Source organism: Vombatus ursinus, unplaced genomic scaffold (assembly GCF_900497805.2).
Source record: "Vombatus ursinus unplaced genomic scaffold, bare-nosed wombat genome assembly UNPS02000749.1, whole genome shotgun sequence".
NCBI lineage: Eukaryota > Metazoa > Chordata > Mammalia > Diprotodontia > Vombatidae > Vombatus > Vombatus ursinus.
The window spans coordinates 24,526,149-24,544,899 of record NW_020940527.1 but is presented as its reverse complement, the minus strand read 5'-3'; the positions used below and the strand labels follow the sequence as shown (position 1 = coordinate 24,544,899).

Below are 18,751 nucleotides of genomic sequence, written 5' to 3'. Positions count from 1 at the left end.
AGAGCAGTCCAACTTCTGCCCAGATTAGAGGTGTTAGGGTGGAGGGTGGGAGGAAGGATGTGGCAAATGGAATTAAAAAAATATTAAGGGAATTCTTTTTTTTGGAGGTGGGCAAACTTTCCAGATTTGCAATATGACCATGTTCCAGTCCTATAACTCAGCTTCAGAGGGGAATTAGGGCCATTGCCTTCCATGGAATTGGTCGATCAATTAGGAAGCACCTTTAATTGTGGCAAAAATCTCAATTGTAATTGTGGCCTTGGTTGTCTCCATTTGTAATTTCCAGAAAACACTTTTGACAAAATAGATACACATGTTTTAATACTTGGTGCTGATTGGTTGGTTATTTACAAGCCATCAAACGTTTCTTTGAGGTTTTCCTTGGAAGGAAAACACTTAATGTTTAAAAAAACAAACAAACACTTTTAGCATTTAACTTTATTAAGCTTTGATACAAAGACACAATTGAAACAGTTCTTGCCTTCACTGACATTATATTCTACTGTCTAGATACTTGACCAAAACTTGAACGGGTTACATAGGATTATCATCCTGCACACACACTATGTGACGTGTGCCCGGGCACACTCTAATGCGCTAACCAACCCTCTCGCCATCTTGGAACTGCCCTTTCCCAGTTTTGGGGGGGCTTCTGGTGGACACATCTTCCACTGCTACTACTCCTGCTTCTTTCTTCCATTTCCCTTCTGCCATTTCTGTGAAGCTCTGGTGCGGGAAGAAGGAAAGGGTATACCAAGTGATTCTAGGTGCCTAGACTCCAAGGCCCTCCTCCCTACTTTCTCTGTGGTGCTGCTTCTTCTGCTTGGTGGAGCCCTGCTAGGCTGTGTGTCCTCCTCTTTCCGGTTCCATAGAAGGTACTTGTTCCTGCCTAGTGATCCCCATTGGCTATAGCCTGGCCAGGAAAAAAAAAACCACACACACCAAAAACCAGACATTTTCTTTCCCTTTGACTTCTCAGTCAGTTTGTTTTCCACATAGCTCAGTCTTAATACATAGCTTTGGGCCACTGATTGGTACAAAAGGCAAAACAGTTTAAATTACAAATTTATAAAACCTGTTTCTCTAGTGACCAATTCTTTAAATTCCAGTAAGACCCTTTGTGGCAGGGCTATTGGAAAATGTTTTGAGCCAAACAGATAAAGCTGAAAAGGCAAATCGGTATTTTAAGGAAAGGGGAAGGGTTTGATTGAAAGAAGCTCTCTGCCAAGTCTGTATTTTTAGTAAAGTTTAGTTACAATTTTAGTTTAATTTTAGTGAAGTTTTAGTTTCTTTAGTTTGAATAAAAAAATAACGTCCTTTATGTTAGTGTTCAGCTTTAAGATAAACAAATTCCTGGGGTACACATCCTAAAGATACACTCACTGGAGGTCTTTAGGCAGAGGCTGATGACCACTTGTCAGGTGGTCTGTAGAAAGGATTTCTTTTCAGGTGTAAATCGGATGAGATGGCTGCTGAGATCCCTTTCACTTCTAAAATTCTGTGATATTCTGTACCTATTTAAGTAAAATGAGAATATATATACAATGCAATTTCAAGAGGGACAGAACACTGACAACTGGGGTGAAGGAAAATCAGAAAAGGACTCGTGGAACAAGTGGTAATTGTACTGTGCTTTGACGGAAGCTAGAAATTCTATAAGATGGATTGGAGGAGGGTATGTTTTCCAGCAATGGGGGACTACCTGGACAAAGACATTGAGGTAGGAGGTGAAATATGTAGGGGGAATGGCTAGGAGGCTCATCTGACTGAAATGGAGAACATATATAGGTGAGTTATATCATAAAATCATAGTTCTAGAGTTGAGATCTAGATTTATCCTCCTCATGTTCCAGATGAAGACACGGAAGACACAGGCTTCTTAGACATGCTAGAGACATTACGCAACCTTTTCAAGATCACACAAGTAGTGTCAGAGGTGGAACTGAAATACAGGACTTCTGACAACACAGTCAGTGCTCTTTCCTTTCTACCATTCTATGAATCATTTTCAGTATCTTGAATAATTAATGTTCCTCTTTGAAACAGTTATAGATGACAGCCCTATGAGTAAAAGGGCAATAGGGCCATATTCATCATATAGAAGGATAAGACATTTTATGAGACCTAATTGAGGATGAGCCAACTAGGTTTTCAATAAAGTAGCATTTGAATAAAAATCGTCCTCATAAACTCTGTGGTTCCATCCTTTAGTCAAATCCCTTAATGGGAGTGGTGCTTCTGTGAAGTTACTAAAGGAGACTTCTGTCAATATTACAGTTGGCTAAATTCTGCCAAAGGTGACTCAAGGTGACAGTGGAGAAGGCTCTACAGCTAGGTTTACAAAGAGGGCAGAAGATATTTGGTAAAACTCCATGCTTTTGGGTTATGTGCTGGGTAACAGAGTTACATGACAGCCTACTGCTGATTGCTACCTTGGTATTTCCCAGTCTTTGAGCTTATTCAAGTGCTTACCACACTGGAGGGGCCATTCAAAATTATCTTCCTAAAGTACAGGTCTGACCATGATGCTCTACTGCTCAAAAATCTCGGCTGGCTCCCTCCAGTAACCGCTAGGATAAAACAAAAATCTTACCTGCCACTGAAAGCCCTTCACCAGTTGGTTCTGGCCTGCCTCTCCAGACTCATACTCCTCTTTACAACACTCTACAACCCATTCCAACTGGCCAACTGGCCATTCCACCTTCTGTCTCCATGCCTTTGCAAAGGCTCACAGACTATTTCCCATGCTTAGACTACATACCCTTTTCAGTGGGCCTGCAGCAAGGCTTCAAGACTGAGGCAATCCATCATCAAGGCCTCGTCCTCCTGCAAACCAGCAGCCCCCTAGGATAGCCAGCAGTCTGTGCAGCACAGCAAGGCCTCACCTTAGCAATCCCCCAAGCACAAGCCACCAGTAAGACTTTGACCCCACTGATGATCAGTAGTGAAGTCCCTCTGCCAGGCTGGCCAACAGTGAGACCCCACCCCTGGAGTTTACCAGCAGAGAAACTCTGTTTCCATAGCAACCCACAGCAGCACCCCACCCCTGGGGCAGAAAAACAACAAGATTCCTCCTCCAGGGCCAGCCACCAGAAAGACTGTTACCATAGCAACCCAGCAGAAAGGCCTCACCCCTGGAGCGGGCCAGCAGCTAAACCTCACACCCAAGGGAGGCCAATGGAGAGGCCCCACAAACCACAGTCCAAGCCAGAAAGGAAGCCTACCCTCCAGAGAAAGCAAGCAGCTAAGCCTTGAAGCCCAGGGAAAGACAGCAGTTAAACCCAGAGCCCCAGCAAAAAAACCTGGAACAATGCAGGACCAGAGTCCAACTCTCATATAAAAACATGAAGTCATGAAAAAAAGGCAGAAAAAAATGAGCAAAAACACCTAAAAAACAACAAAAAAAAAGGGGGCTTGACTATAGAAAGTTACTATACTGAAAGGGAGTTTCAAACCTAGAGGAGGACAATAGAGGCTACATGTGAAGCCTCAAAGAAAAATGCAATTTGGTTTCAAGGCCAAAAAGAATTCCTGGAAGAGCTGAAAAAGGATTTTAAAAAGCAAGTTAGAGAAGTAGAAGAAAAATTGGAAAAAGAAAGTGGTATAAGATAATCATGAAAAAATAGTCAATAATATGGGAAAAGATATTCAAAAATTTACCAAGGAAAATAATTCCCTAAAAAAACTCCCTAAAAAACAGAATTGACCAAATGGAAAAGGAAGTACAAAAGCTCACTGAAGAAAAATAATTCCTTAAAAATTAGAATTAGGGGCCTCTAGGTGGCACAGTGGATAGTGCACTAGCTCTGGGGTCAGGAGAATCTGCGTTCAAATCCGGCCTCAGACACATAACACTCATTGGCTGTGTGACTCTGGGCAAGTCACTTAACCCCAATTGCCTCACCAAAAAAAAAAAAATTAGAATTTAGCAAGTGGAAACTAATGACTCTATGAGACATCAAGATAAAACAAAATTTAAAAAGTAAAAAAAAGAAGAAAATGTGAAATTTCTCATTGGAAAAACAACTGACCTAGAAAATAGATCCAGGAGAGATTTAAAAAAGAATTATTGGACTACCTGAAAGCCATCATTTAAAAAAAAAAAGCCTGGACAACATCTTTCAAAAAATTATCAAAAAATCCTGCCCTTATCTATTAGGACCAGAGGGCAAACAAGAAGTTGAAAGAATCCACCAATCACCACCTGAAAGACATCCCAAAACAAAAACTTCCAGGAACATCACAGCCAAATTCCAGAGCTCACAGATCAAGGAGAAATTATTGCAAGTGACCAAAAAGAAACAATTCAAATGTCCTAGAGCTACAGTCAGAATTATACAGGATTTGGCAGCTTCCACATTAAAGAACCCAAGGGCTTGGAATATGATGTACCAGAAGACAGAGGAGGATTACAACTAAGAATCAACTACCCAGCAAAATTGAATATAATTTTTCAGGGGAAAAAATGGACATTTAATGAAATAGAGGATTTTCAAGAATTTCTAATTAAAGGCCAGAGCGGAATAAAAAAAATTTCACCTCCAAATATGAGACTCAAGGGCAGGTTCCCCACCTCTTCTCAAGGGAAACATAAAAAGGTAAAAAAGAAACAAGAAAGGGAAGACATAAGAAATTTAATAAAGTTAAACTGTTTATATTTCTATATGGTAAGATATTATTTATAACTCTTAACTTTATTACTATAAGAACAATTAGAGGGGCATATGTAGATAGAGGGTGTTGATATAAGGTGACTTTGATAGGCTGATACACCAAGAAACAAAATAAAAGGGTGAGAAAGAAAATTGCACTTGGAGAAAGAGTGGGGAGATTGAATGGGATAAATTATCCCACATAAAAGAGGCAAGAAAGGGCTATTAAAATGGAGGGGGAAATGGGGAGAGGGTGGTGGGCAAAGTCTAAACCTTATTCTCATCAAAATTGGCTCAAAGATGGAATAATATACACACTCAGTTGAATATAGAAATCTATCTTACATTGTAAGGAAGTAAAAAGGAATGCGGATAATAGAAGACAGAGCAGGAGGACTGATGAAAGGGAGGGTATATTGAGGAAAGCTGTGATCAAATGTAAAACACTTGGGAGGAAGGAAAGGGGGGATAAGAGAGAAGGGGGATAAACAAGTGAAAAATAGCATGGAGGGAAATACACAGTTATCATAACTATAAACATGAATGCAATGACTTCACCCATAAAACAAAAGTGGATAACATAATGGATTAAAAACCAGAATCCTACAATATATTGTTAACAAGAAACACATTTTAACCAGAGAGATATACACAGGGTAAAGGTAAGAGGCTGGAGCAGATTTTATTATTTAAAATTTATATTATTATATATTATATTACATTATATCACATGTTATATATTATATTATATTACTTTAATTTATATTATAAAATTTTATAATTACAGAGGTAGAAAAAATAATAATAAAATTCATTTGGAAGAACAAAAAGCTCAAGGATATCAAGGAAATCAATGAAAAAAATGAGAAAGAAGATGGTCTAGCCATACCAGATCTCAAACTGTGTTAAAAGTGGTAACTATCAAAACAATCTAATACTGGCTAAGAAACAGGGTGGTCGATCAGTGGAATAGATCAGGTACAAATTACATTGTAGTAAATAACCATAGTAATCTGGTATAGTGCTTCTTAAACTGTGGTTCATGACCTGATATGGGGTCCCAAAAAATTTGGCAACAGTAAAAGGTTTCTGAATGTGCAACAACCAAGAACTAATTAAAAATCAAGTGTAATGAATCCCAGGTATTTTTGGCAGTACTTGCCTGGGTTGCATCCACAACTTCACTGAAACCTTGGTTCTAAACACAGAGGATGTGCACTTTGCACTGTGCATGCCCTCAGGCCACTCAACATCAACTAAGGCTGCTGAAATGCAAAAAGGGGGCTGTGAGTGGAAAAAGTTAAGAAGCCCTGATCTAGTATAGGACAAACCCAGAGATCCAAGCTTTTGGAACAAAAATTCATTATTTGAGAAAATCTGCTGGGAAAACTGGAAAATAGCATGGCAGAAACTAGGTATGGACTAACTTTTCATCTGTCCCAAGATAAGGTCAAAATGGGTACATGATTTACACATAAAGCATGATACCATAAGCACATTCATTAACAGAGCATGGAATAGTTTATCTGTTAGATTTATGGATAAGGGAAGAATTTAGGACCAAAGAAGATATAGAGAGCATTACAAAATATAAAATAAATAATTTTGATTATATAAAATTAAAAAAGTTTTTGCACAAACAAAACCAATGCAACCAAAATTATAAAGAAAGCAAGAAACTGCGAAAAAATTTTGCAACAAGTGTAAGAAAGATTTTTGGGGGGTAGGCTTCCACAGCAGGATAAGAAATTCCAAGATCTTATGGATAGTCCCTCAACCAATCAGAAAGTACTCCAAACTTTACTATAAACAACTAGTTCTTAAGAAAGAGCCCTAGAAGCTAAACTGGTCGCAACCAGTCAGGTTCAAGGAAGGGGCTTCGACAGGGCAAAGGCTTTTCTCCACTGCACTTGCTTAATAAGCTTATTGAATATGAACTGACACACCCCAAGGGCGGAGATAGCTGCCATTTTCAAGAATGGGACCCATGAAGGGGGCAGAGCCAACAGAACATTAAAGAACATGCAATGGGCTATCCAGGAAGGGTGTAACTCAGATGAACCAGACCAATTGTAGCCCTGATGGGTGGAGTATGAATCTTACCAATGGTTTAAAAGTTGATTCTACCACTGAACCAGTGCCCACGTGCTACTAAAATGCGTTGTGCCCGCTTCTCTTGAGAGAAGCGTAATAAAGACTTTCCTTCACTCACTCATTGTAGTAGATTTTTGTTTCAGATTTTTCTAACAAGTATCTCTGATAAAGGCCTAATTCCTCAAATATATAGAAAATGGAGTCAAATTTATAAAAATACAAGTCATTCTCCAATTGATAAATGGTTAAAGGATATAAACAGGCAGTTTTCAGACAAAGAAATCAAAACTATCTATAGTAATATTAAAAAATGCTCTAAATCACTATTGATCAGAGAAATGCAAATTAAAACAACTCTGAAGCACCACCTCACACATATCAGTGTCGCTAATATGACAAAAAAGGAAAATGTTGATTGTTAGAGGGGATGTGGGAAAACTCAAACATTAACGCACTGTTGGTGGAGTTGTGAACTGATCCAACCATTCTGGAGAACAATTTGGAACTATGCTCAAAGGGCTATAAAACTGTGCATACCCTTTGATCCAGTAATACCTCTACTAGGTCTACATCCCAAAGACATCCAAAAAAAAGGGAAAAGGACCTATTTGTACAAAAATATTCATAGCAGCTCTTTTTGTAGTAGCTAAGAACTAGAAATCAAAGGGATACCCATCAATTGGGGAATGGCTAAACAAGCTGTGGTATATGATTGTAGTGGAATATTATTGTGTTTTAAGAAATGACAAGCAGGATGATTTCAGAAAAACCTGGAAAGGCTTACGTGAATTGATGCATAGTGAAGTGGACAGAACCAGGAAACACTACACACAGTAACAGCAATATTGTTTGATGAAGAACTGTGAATGACTTAGCTATTCTTAGCAATACAAAGATGCAAGATAATCCCAAAGGACCAATGATGAAGCATAATATCTGCCTCCAGAGAAAGAACTGATATTAATTGAATATAGACTGAAGTGTACTATTTTTCACTTTCATTTTTTTCTTTTATTCACATCTTTGTGTACAAAATGACTAATATGGAACTGTTTTACACATGTAAAATCCATATCTGATTGCTTACTGTCTCAGGGAGGAGGGAGGGGAGAAAAGGAAGGGAGGGAAAGAATTTGGAACTCAAAACTTTAAATAAAAATGTTAAAAATTTTTAAGTGATATTGTATTTACTTACCTTACATTTACACATATTCTCTAGTAGAGTATAAACTTCTAGAGGGAAAATACTATTTTTTAAAAAATTTCTGTTTGAGTACCCAAAATGCCTGGCACACGATAGACACTTAATTGTTGAATGAAATTGAAGAAGCTTATGGAATGGGACCTTACATGGGTCCTTTATCAGGTATTCCGAAAACAGTTATGTGTTTACATGCAAATTCCAATCCTGCTAATCAGTATAAACCATGAATAGTATTAGTTACATTGGGCACTTCATGAATCCAGATCTTAGATCCTTTTATACTCTTGTTCCAAATGGAATCTCCTTTCACATTGAATTATGTGCAAGTTATAAAGTTCTATTTTCCCAACTAATCATTTAATTTGCTTAAGAAAGCAGTTTTTGAGGGGCAGCTAGGTGGTGTAGTAGCTAGAGCTCTGGCCTTGGAATCAGGAGGACCTGAGTTCAAATCTGTTCTCAGACACTTGAAACTTAGCAGCTGTGTGACCCTGGGTAAGTCGCTTAACTCCAATTGCCTAAAAATTAAAAAAAAATTAAAATAAAAAAAAGAAAGTAGTTATTGTTGTTCAGTTGTTTCCAACTCTTTGTGACCCCATTTGGGTTTTTGTTGGCATAGACACCGGAGTGGTTTGCTATTTTCTTTGCCAGTTCATTTACAGATGAGGAAACTGAGGTAAGCAGGATTAAGTGACTTGCCCAGGGTCATACAGCTAGTAAGTGTCTGAGGCCAGATTTGAATTCAGGGTGATAAGTCTTCCTCCCTCCAGGTCTAGCACTCTATCCACTGTACCACCTAGTTACCCTAAGAAAGTAGACTATATACCAAATTTAGAGGTCTATTTCCCAGAAGAGAATCAGTTTTCTCTTGATTTCTGCTCCCAAAGTTGAAAGAACCCCATCTAGTAGCAACACAGATATATTGCAGGCACACAATATTATGGCTTAAGAAAAAAAAAGGGTTTATAGCCTGATAATATAACTCATAGTACCATTCAATAAAATATTCCCTTTTAATCACAAATTATTTTTATTCGCACCATTCATTTGTATCCAGGAAGTAAGTTATGCAAATGCTATTCTTCCTATTTTATAGATGAAGAAATGAAGACTCAAGAGGTCCAAGGTCATTTAGCTAGCACATGCCAAGGCCTAAATCACTCCCAAGTCTTTTGACCCCAAGACCAGTGCTACTTCCACTATAGGATATGACACACAGCTTCCACCAGGTTTTTTTTTTTTCCTACTCCCTTTGGGCAAATTTATTATCTTCCATTTTTCTTAGTCAAAGACTGACATGGAGGCAAGACCAAGAGAAAACTCTGAGGAAACAACTTCCTTCTTCAGACCTCAGAGAGTACTTTGTTTTGCAACTCTAAGGTGGTTTCAATTAATATTGTATGTTATTGTTACCCGTGTTTGTAATTTACCTATCTATTTATTTTAAGACCCAAGAGGGCAGGGACCATGCTTGAGCTAAACTTTGTACCTCCCCAAGCATCTGATATAGTACTCTACACACAGTAGGTGCTTAATAAATGTCTGCCGAATGAATGGAGTACACCTTTCAAACCACAGTTTTGCGAAAAGGCTCCATTACAGAAATGTATGCCATTCATCTGTTTATTCATTGAGGTAAGTTTGTTAATTACAATTAACTTTGGGCAATTCAAACACTAAAATAACAACAAATCCCACCCCCAACCCAAAATGCCACACAATGGGGCTCTGATAGGAACCTCTTTCAAGGCCAATTTCCCATGAAGATTGAGCTAGGGTTCCTTCTGGTCTCACCTTGTCCTGCCCCTGATGTGCAGATGTTAACACTGTGACCACTTTCCCATGCCTCACCCTGAGGCTCACTTATCTTTATTCCAGTATACCTTTTACTCACTTTCTGAATTTTCCTAATCTGGTCAGAGAGTGTGTCTAAAAGACGGGTTTTCAGGAAGTCCATCACCTTGACCACTCGGCTATCAATGTAGTAACTAGAATGGAAAAAAAGGGAGAATTAGATAAAATCTAGCACAAGGGACCACAAATATTTTTTTTCCTAGTTCATGATCATTTGTTTTGACTAAGAAAACCTAATGTTCTATTCCAAGAGATTTCTTACATTCTAACTTTGCCTCTGAAATTTTTCTAAAAAAAAAAATCATACACTTCTTATCTTTTCTATTTCTATTTCCAACCTGGCCTAGTGCAGTAATTTTTCAACCTTAGTCCATAAAATATATGGAATTATACAAAAGCTGCTTAAAATGTCATAATAAAAATTAGACAATGGAGAATAGTTTCAGGCAATGCAGTTCTTTTATACAAAATTATCCCAAAGAAGTGCTTCATAATAGAGTTTCAAATTGGAGTAGGAAGAACTTGAACTTAATTTTTTCCTGGTCACTAAAAGTAATTTAAAATATACAGAGATGTGTAGAAAAATCCCTAAATATGCTCTTTTCCTAATGTAACTTTCTAATCATTCTAAAAAGCAATTTTGAATGCTGCCCCCAAAATTACTAAACTGTTCATGCCCTTTAACCCAGTGATATCTTTATTAGGATTATACCCCAAATAGATCAAAGAAAGAGGAAAAGGTACAATGTGTATATTTATCTATCTATATCTATATATATGCAGATAGATACAGATTAAAATGTACACAAATATACATTTACAACAGCTCTTTTTGTAGTAACAAAGAACTGGAAAAAAGTACAGTATATGAATGTAATGGAATACTCTTATGCTATAAGAAATGAAAAAAGAACTGGGCACAGTGGAACATGCATATAATCCATGAGAGTGGAAAGATGGAGGTTGGTGGATCTCTTGAGTTCAGGTGGTCTTAGCTGAAGTAGGCTAAGTCAATTGCGTATCTGAACTATATCTGGCACCAATATGGTGAGCCCCTAAGATCTGGGGGCCACTGGGTTACCTAAGGAGAATCAAACCAGCCTAGTTTGGAAATGGAGCAGGTCAAAGCTTCCATCCTAATCAGTAGTGGGATCATATATGTATAAGTCATATAAGGAACTGATTCAAATATATAAGAAGAGCTATTCCCTAATTGATAAAAGGTCTAAGGATACAAACTGGCAGATCTCAAGGGAAAAAAAAATCCAGGTTACTGGTAGCACAATGGAAAAAAAAAAACCAAAAACCTCTCCAAATCACCAATAATTAAAAATTGAAAATTAAAGAAACTCTGAGGTTTTATCTCACATCCATCATATTTCTTAAAAGGCTCAGATTCTTAAAATCCAGCTAATAGCTCACTAATGTTCAGACTCCTTAAGAGTCTGCCCAATATGACAGATGTTCTAATAAACCTTGCCTTTCACTGAAAAAAAAAAAGGAAATTAAAGAAACTCTGAGCTTTTATCTCATACTCATCATATTGGCAAAGTTAACAAAAAAGGAAAATTAAAAATGCTGGAGAAGCTTCAGAAAAAGAATGTGAATTGGTCCAGCCATCTTGAAAAGCAATTTGGAACACTGTCAAAAAGTTACATGTAAATTTCTACTTCACTTCCAGCTCAGGAGACAGAGGAAGAACCTATGTCAAAAAAAAAAGAAGGAAGAAAGAAGGAAGGAGGAGGAGAAAGAGGAGAAGAAGGAAGAGGAGGAGGAAAAGAAGGAGGAGGAGAAAACGGAAGACTAATGCAGAGTGAGGTGAGCAGAACCAGGAAAACAATTTATACTATAACATCAATATTGCAAAAACAAACAATTCTGAAAGACTGAATACAATGATTAATTATGATTCTAGAGTACCACTGATGAAACATGCTGACCACCTCGTGAGAGAGAGGTGAAGAACTAATATGCAGAATGAGACCCATATTTTTGGACATGGCCAATGTGGCTATTTATTTTGTCTGACTATTGTTTATTTGTTACAAGGGTTTTGCATTTCTTTTTTCCCCTTCTGCCCCATAGGATGGGAGGGGAGGAGAGAATGAGACAAAATAAATTTCTGATAATTGGAGGGAAAAAAAGAAGTTTTTATAGATTGTCACCTTATGTGTAGAAACTGCCTTTATAAAACAATTGAAATTTTATATGCTTAAAATACTTGTGCTGTGTAAGTAGCTGTTTAATTTCTTACTATAGGAGATTATATCTTTTAAAGGAAGGTACTAAAGATTAGCACACTCCTGGCAAGGTAGTTGAGGATGGTTAATGAAACTTTCTGAATCTTGGACCGTGACTTACCTACTCATTCCACTTTTTTCTTTTCCCTTATTAATTGGCATTTTAGCTTTTAAAAACTGACCATTTCACTTCCTCCAATAACGTACCCACTATTCACCTCTGTCTCTAATACGTCTCCCAATTTGCCATACAGCGACATGTGTTCACAGAGTTGAAAAGGACTTCAGAGGTCCCACTTCACTTTACAGATGAGAAAAGGGAGAGTGATATCAATTAAACGATTTGTCCAAGGTCACATACATAGTAAACATTGAGGTGTGCATTTGGACCCAAAGTCTCTGACCAGAGACTATGAGTTTCTTTACATTACACCAGCTATGACATGGACCACAATATTGGAATCTTCTAATCCATCTGCTTATTCTTAGCTTCCAGCTCAGCAAGTGAGGGTCTTTGACCTATGAAAAGACTTTACTTCCCTAGGTTCCCTGCCAGCTGAGATCTGATCAAGAGCCTGGGTCCTCTGGGTTCCATCTTTGGATTTCACCATAATGAGCCACTTGTGCTCATTAGCCTTTTAAAATATTTAATGAGGAGAGCTTGCTATTTCGAAGGGCAGCTGGTTTTGTTTACCCTTCTCTTTATTTTAAAAGGAAAAACCTTTGCCCCTTATTATCTGACCCCTTCTTTTATTTCAGGTAATTGCATTAGAGTCGACTTCCCAATGTTCAGGAATTTCCGCATCTACTTTGTTGCCTCCTGCACTGTGGGGAGGAGCGGACAGTCTGCTAAGAATTATAACACTCAGCATGTTAGAGGAAGGCAGATATGCCATAAAACCGTGGCCTTTCTCACCGAAGGGGGGAAAACCTCAGCAAGACAATAATTATGAGAACTATGTTAGACCTATAAAATCTACTCTGACAACTCTAATTCAAACACAGTTGAAGATGGAGAGTCCCTATAAGGGTTTATAAATGGGTGCTGGCCCCTCCCCCTAAGTTGCCTACCTTGGGCTTGTACTAAGAAGCAATATTCTTTACCATTCTCCCTCAGAGTTACTTTGTGACAGCTTTGTTTCTCTATTCTACCTTCTTCAAAATAAGATTGTCTCCCTTAGAGTCCTGAACTGACTGGTACACTAAACACTCTAGGTGAATGAATGTCAATTCAAAGAAGGCCTTGATTTCCTGGACTGCAAAATGAGATCATACTAGTCCAAGAGCTCTTAAACCTTTAGTGTATGTGTCCCAGACTCCTTTGGCAATCTGGTGATATGTAGAGACTCCTTTTCAGAATGAAGTTTTGAAATGCATAAAAACAACACACATAGACTACAAAAGAAACCAATAACATTGAAACAAAGTTATCAAAATATAAATACAACAACAAGAAGTGCACAGACCCCAGATTAAAAACCTTTGGATTAGAAGATCTTTGGAAATTTTGATAATTGTTGAATTGCTAAATTCTATGATTTTTCTCCCCAATTGTAGTTCTGACAGTCTATGACTTTGAGTATAAAGGTTCAGTGTCACAAAAGTTTTTCCTTCCCCATTTTCATTACAGAAAGGGGGTGATTCAAGATATAGAATACTGCATAGATAGTCAGACGTAGTTGATATGTTCATTAGTTTTGCTGATTTATTTTTTCCTCTTTAGTTTTTAATCTTTATTACAAGATAACTTGTTGGGTAGAGAGGGTCAGAGCAATATATTTGGAAAGAAATGTGATGTAAAGACTAAAGATATTAATAAAAATAAGATCCTTTTAAAAAAAGTGGTTTCCATGTCTCCTACTGAAACAAGCCTTCATTAATCATGTGTGCCTGACACATAGTAGGTACTTAATGAATGTTTATTGAAAGACAGATACAATAAGGTACAATTAAAGTTGGGGATGTTAAAAAGAAAGATATGCTTTTGTGGGGACATGAATGATGTCACCCGATAACTGTCACATTAAAATTCATAGTAGTAACTCAGAGGACTCATCCATCAATTATAAAAATTATTACATTTTTTTTCTGAGCACTGAGGTATTATATAAAACCCAGTGCTTAACAAGTACCTGTCTGAGGGATTTATGTTCTATTTATTGTTACTAATGTGCTTTATGTACCATAATACGTCAATGTGGCCCCTGATTTTTTTTTCTTTGACACATTTTATTGTTGAAATGGGAGGTGGAGTAAATGAAGGGAAGCAGAAGAATTATGTGCTAATGTTCCTTTCTAGCAGCAAAAACAGCCTGAACATAATCCACAGGGGAAGAATGCGTGGCTGTCAGCACCAGCAATACCTTGGGTAAGGACATGGGTAACCTTTCAATATAATAGGGCAATACCTGAAATTGCTCTGTGTCAGGCATCAGGCATGCTTATTCCACTAGTATTTAGCAAAGGTTTGTATCAGAGGTAGTTAAGATATTTAAGTTTTATTTTTATGTCTATATGAAAGGAAAAACTAAATATCTTCCAAAATGGCTACAGGAACATAGCTTGTCTTTCTACTTGTCCCCTTGCCTCAGCTAGGTCTCACAAAACACAGGGAAATTAAAAAAAAATGAAGGGTCCCTGCCAGGATTTCAGCCTGAGTTGGAAAAGCTTGCAAAACAATGATCCTTTATGTTTACTGTAGGGAAAACACCTCAGCCCTTTGTGGGGAAGCTCTCTGAGACAGAGAGGCAATATCACCCATATCTCTGTCCTCTCCCCCAAGAAATAAGAATAGCAAATAACCCCCTAAGTAAAGCAAGTGGATCTCTATTTTCTGAATTTGTTATACAAGGTTAAGGGGGAAAAACAAAACAAAAAAAGCAACCTTCTTTAAGTTTGTAAACATTACAAGGTTCAGAACTATAGCTGCTGGTCATGGCAGAAGAAGCATCAAATTAGAAGGGGGCAGTAAGTTGTCTGAAAGAAGAGGGGGCTGTCATTTTTGTCTCAATTAGGATTAAGAGGTAGCAAGGAAAGAAATGTAAAACTTATAAAACTAGACACAAGAACTACAAGCACAGCACTATGGTGGTAGTGTAGAAACAAGTGCAGAAACAAGTAGCTCTACGTACCTCATTTACTTCTCATAGCATCACCGTATTTATAGCACAATTATTTTTAAAATAAATTTTATTGGTATCTGTTGTTTTTACATAGCCTTTATTTCCCCCTTTATTTCCTTCCCCACCCTTCTTCCAGAGATCTATCCCACATAAAAAATTAAAAAAGAAAAAGAGGAGGAAAAGGGGGCAGAAATCAGCTCAAAAAAAGTCATAAAAAGTCTGGTAATATATTGCAATGTTTCACACCTGTGGACTCCCCTCACAATCTGCACAGTAGTGGGGGTGAGGTGGGAGAGTGTCTTTTTGTCTTTTATTTGGAGCCAAGTTTATTCTTTGTAATTTCACAACATCAATTTCAATTGTTTTGTGTTTTTTGCTCTTTCAATTTACATTGTTATAGTCATTGTATATATAGTTTTCTTGGTTTTGTTTACTTCATTTTGCGTCAGTTTGTGTCTTTCCATGCTTTGATTCATCATATTCATTGTTTCTTACAGTACGGTAATATTCCATTACATTCATGTATGAAATTTTTCTTAGCCATTCCCCAAAGGGCATCTACTTTGTTTCCAGTTCTTTGCTACCACAAAGAATGGTGCTATAAATAGTTCATCATTTATGGTATACACTTTTTAAAATCTTTTTTTAAATAGTGTTGCTTCTATCACTGATAGGGTATGAGCTTCATGGTCTGTTACTTATACTGAGTTACATTTCTTTTTAGCAACAAGTTCCTTGGAATATATGCCTAGCAGTGGAATCTCTAACATCAAAGGGTATCAATGTTTTGGCAACTTTTTTTTGCCCATTTAAAAATTGCTATCTGAAGTAGCCATACCACTTTACAGCTCCATCAATAATGCATTCATGTTTCTTTCTTTCCATGGCTCCTCCAACATATTAATTATTGCAGTCTTTTACCATCTTTGCCAATTTTCTGGGTGTGAGGAGAAATCTTCGTATTGCTTTGATTTGAAGTCCTCTTATTAGTGATTTGGAACTTTCTTTCATATTGCTGTTAATGCTTTGTAACCCATTTGAGAATTGTCTGTTCATTTTGACCAACCACCATTGGGAATGATTCTTGGTTGAATATTCTATTGGTTGTCTTATACCAAACTCTTATTGAGAGATTTGATGTAAATATTTTCCCCACTTAACAGCTTCCTTTATTATCCTTCATACATTTTGTTTGTAAAGAAAATTTTCAATTTCATGTAATCAAAATTTTATCTTTATCTGCTGTAATCACCTCTATCCCTTATTTTATTAACTATTCTATAGTATAAAACTTTGATTTAAAAAAAAGACACATACAGAAAATAATAGTAGGGGCAGGTGAAGGGGAATCCAAACAAAAACATAGCATAGTTCTATAAAAAATGAGCAGGGCAGTAAAGTTCAGAATGAGCTGATACCAGGGATGAACAAAAAGTGTGATGAGTGTGTCCCAATACCCAGAAAAGAACAAGACCAAGGAAAGGAACAGAGCATCTACTTTGGGATAGAAGCAATGATAATATCAGATGACAGAGAGAATGTAGAACTATTCAACTCAAATTTAGCTTCTGCTTTTTCTCTTATGGAGAATTATCTTTGGATTAGACAGTATAGAACAAAAAAGGGCAAATAGGAAATAGAAATCCAATAAAAGTAAAGAGATAAGAGAACACCTCATTGCTCATGATGAGTTTAAGTCACCAGGCTCTGGGTTGGACACTGAAAGAACTCACATATGCAATAGCTAAAGATTCAGGGGTGGGGAACCTGCAGCCTCAAGGCCGCATGTGACCCTCTATGTCTCTTTGACTAAATCCAAACTTCACAGAACAAATCCCCTTAATAAAATGATTTGTTCCGTAAAACATGGACTCAGTCAAAAGGCCTCACCTAAGGACCTAGAAGGCCATATGTGGCCTCAAGGCCACAGGTTCCCTACCCCTAGCCACTAAACCACTGGTAGAGATGAGCTGGACTTTGCTCACAAAATTCCAGAGTGCATTATCAAACATCTGAACAGTGACCATCTCCAAAAGAAGTAGTGATCACAAAGATCACATAGGATCATAGATGTGGAGCTGGGAGAGACCCCAAAGACCTTTCATCCAACCCCTTATTTTATAGATGAGGAAACTGAGGCCCAGGAAAGTGAAATGATTTGCCTAGGCTCACATAGGTATCAATACCAGAAGTGGTATTTGAACCCAAGCCTTCTGACTCCAGAGTCAGTGCCCTTTCTATGGTACCATGGAGATTATGGAAAATCAATCTCATTTCATTTTTTGATAGGTTGACTAGGCTTGTGCATAGGGGGAGGCTGGAAGGATGCCATGTAATTGACCCAGACTTCAGCAAAATATTTGATAAAGGGGACAGCTAGGTGGCGCAGTAGATAGGGCACCGGCCCTGGATTCAGGAGGACCTGAATTCAAATCCGGCCTCAAACACATAACACTTACTAGCTGTGTGACCCTGGGCAAGTCACTTAACCCCATTGCTTAGCTAAAAAAAAAAATTAAAAAAAATATTTGACAAAGTTTCTCATGCTCTTTGGGTCAGCTAAGTGGTGGAGTAGGTGGAGTGCTGGAGTTAGGAAGACTCTTCTTCCTGACTTCAAATCTGGCCTCAGACATTTCCTAGCTGTGTGACCCAGGGCAAGTCACTTAACTCCATCTGCCTCAGTTCCTCATCTGTAAAATGAGCTGGAGAAGGGAATGGCAAGCCACTCCAGTATCATAGCCAAGAAAACCCCAAATGGGGTCATGAAGAGTTGGGCGTTATTGAAAAATGACAACAATAAAAACCCATGCTAACCTTCTGAATAAGATGGAGAGAAGAATGCAAAATGATAATACAAATCAATGAATCTGGAACTTGTTGAATGAATAGATCCAAAGCTTGACCATTAATAGATTGATGTCAAGGTGGAGCGGTCCATAGAAGAGAAACTCAAGGATCTGTCCTTCAATCAGTCAAACGTAAATGCATAAAGACAAAAGTGAAGCAGCCCTGTGCTGGTCAACATTTTTATTAATGACTTAGAATGAAGGTAGTTCTTCTGATGATTTAGACGAGTGTCCTCTGCAAAATCTCCTATAATGAAGATAGCTGAGATATTACTGAATTTTAATTACTCTGGATCTCCTAACCATAGGATGCTTCGCATGCCACACTATGTGATGGAAAGGAAAAGTCACCTGGCCCATGTTACCATGTTGTATAATGGAAAAGAAGGAAAGAAAAGCATGACCATTCTCTCCTGCATTAGACAGCCCTGGTGTAGGTCAGATGACCAAAAAGGAAGAGAAAAAGTGGAAAGTAAAGGACTGTGAGACTTCACAAAGACTATATTTAGCCATCTGAATACTGTGATTTCCCAGAAAAGACTCTTTTTATTACTCTTCTTTGCATTGTTTTTCTTCCTCTCAAATTAAGCCCTTACCCTATTCAGAGCTGAAGAAGATCTATGGGGTCCCATTCTCCTCTATCCAGTTCACTTTCCAGTCCTGTCAACTCAGATGTTTTTTTCTTTATAAAAAGCAGTGCATGGAACGATCACAAAACCATTAACCTCTGGCCTGTTTTGAA

At 37.7% G+C, this 18,751-nt stretch overlaps 1 protein-coding gene across 1 annotated transcript in view; it reads right to left on the bottom strand.

The window, feature by feature from the left end:
• The window catches only part of HPSE2 (heparanase 2 (inactive)), a 703,572-nt gene that overhangs the window by 187,268 nt on the left and 497,553 nt on the right, over positions 1 to 18,751 (bottom strand). The window contains exon 7 of the mRNA XM_027857706.1: positions 9,842 to 9,935. Coding sequence (XP_027713507.1) covers positions 9,842 to 9,935 — 94 coding nt within the window. The remainder of the gene's footprint in view (positions 1 to 9,841; positions 9,936 to 18,751) is intronic.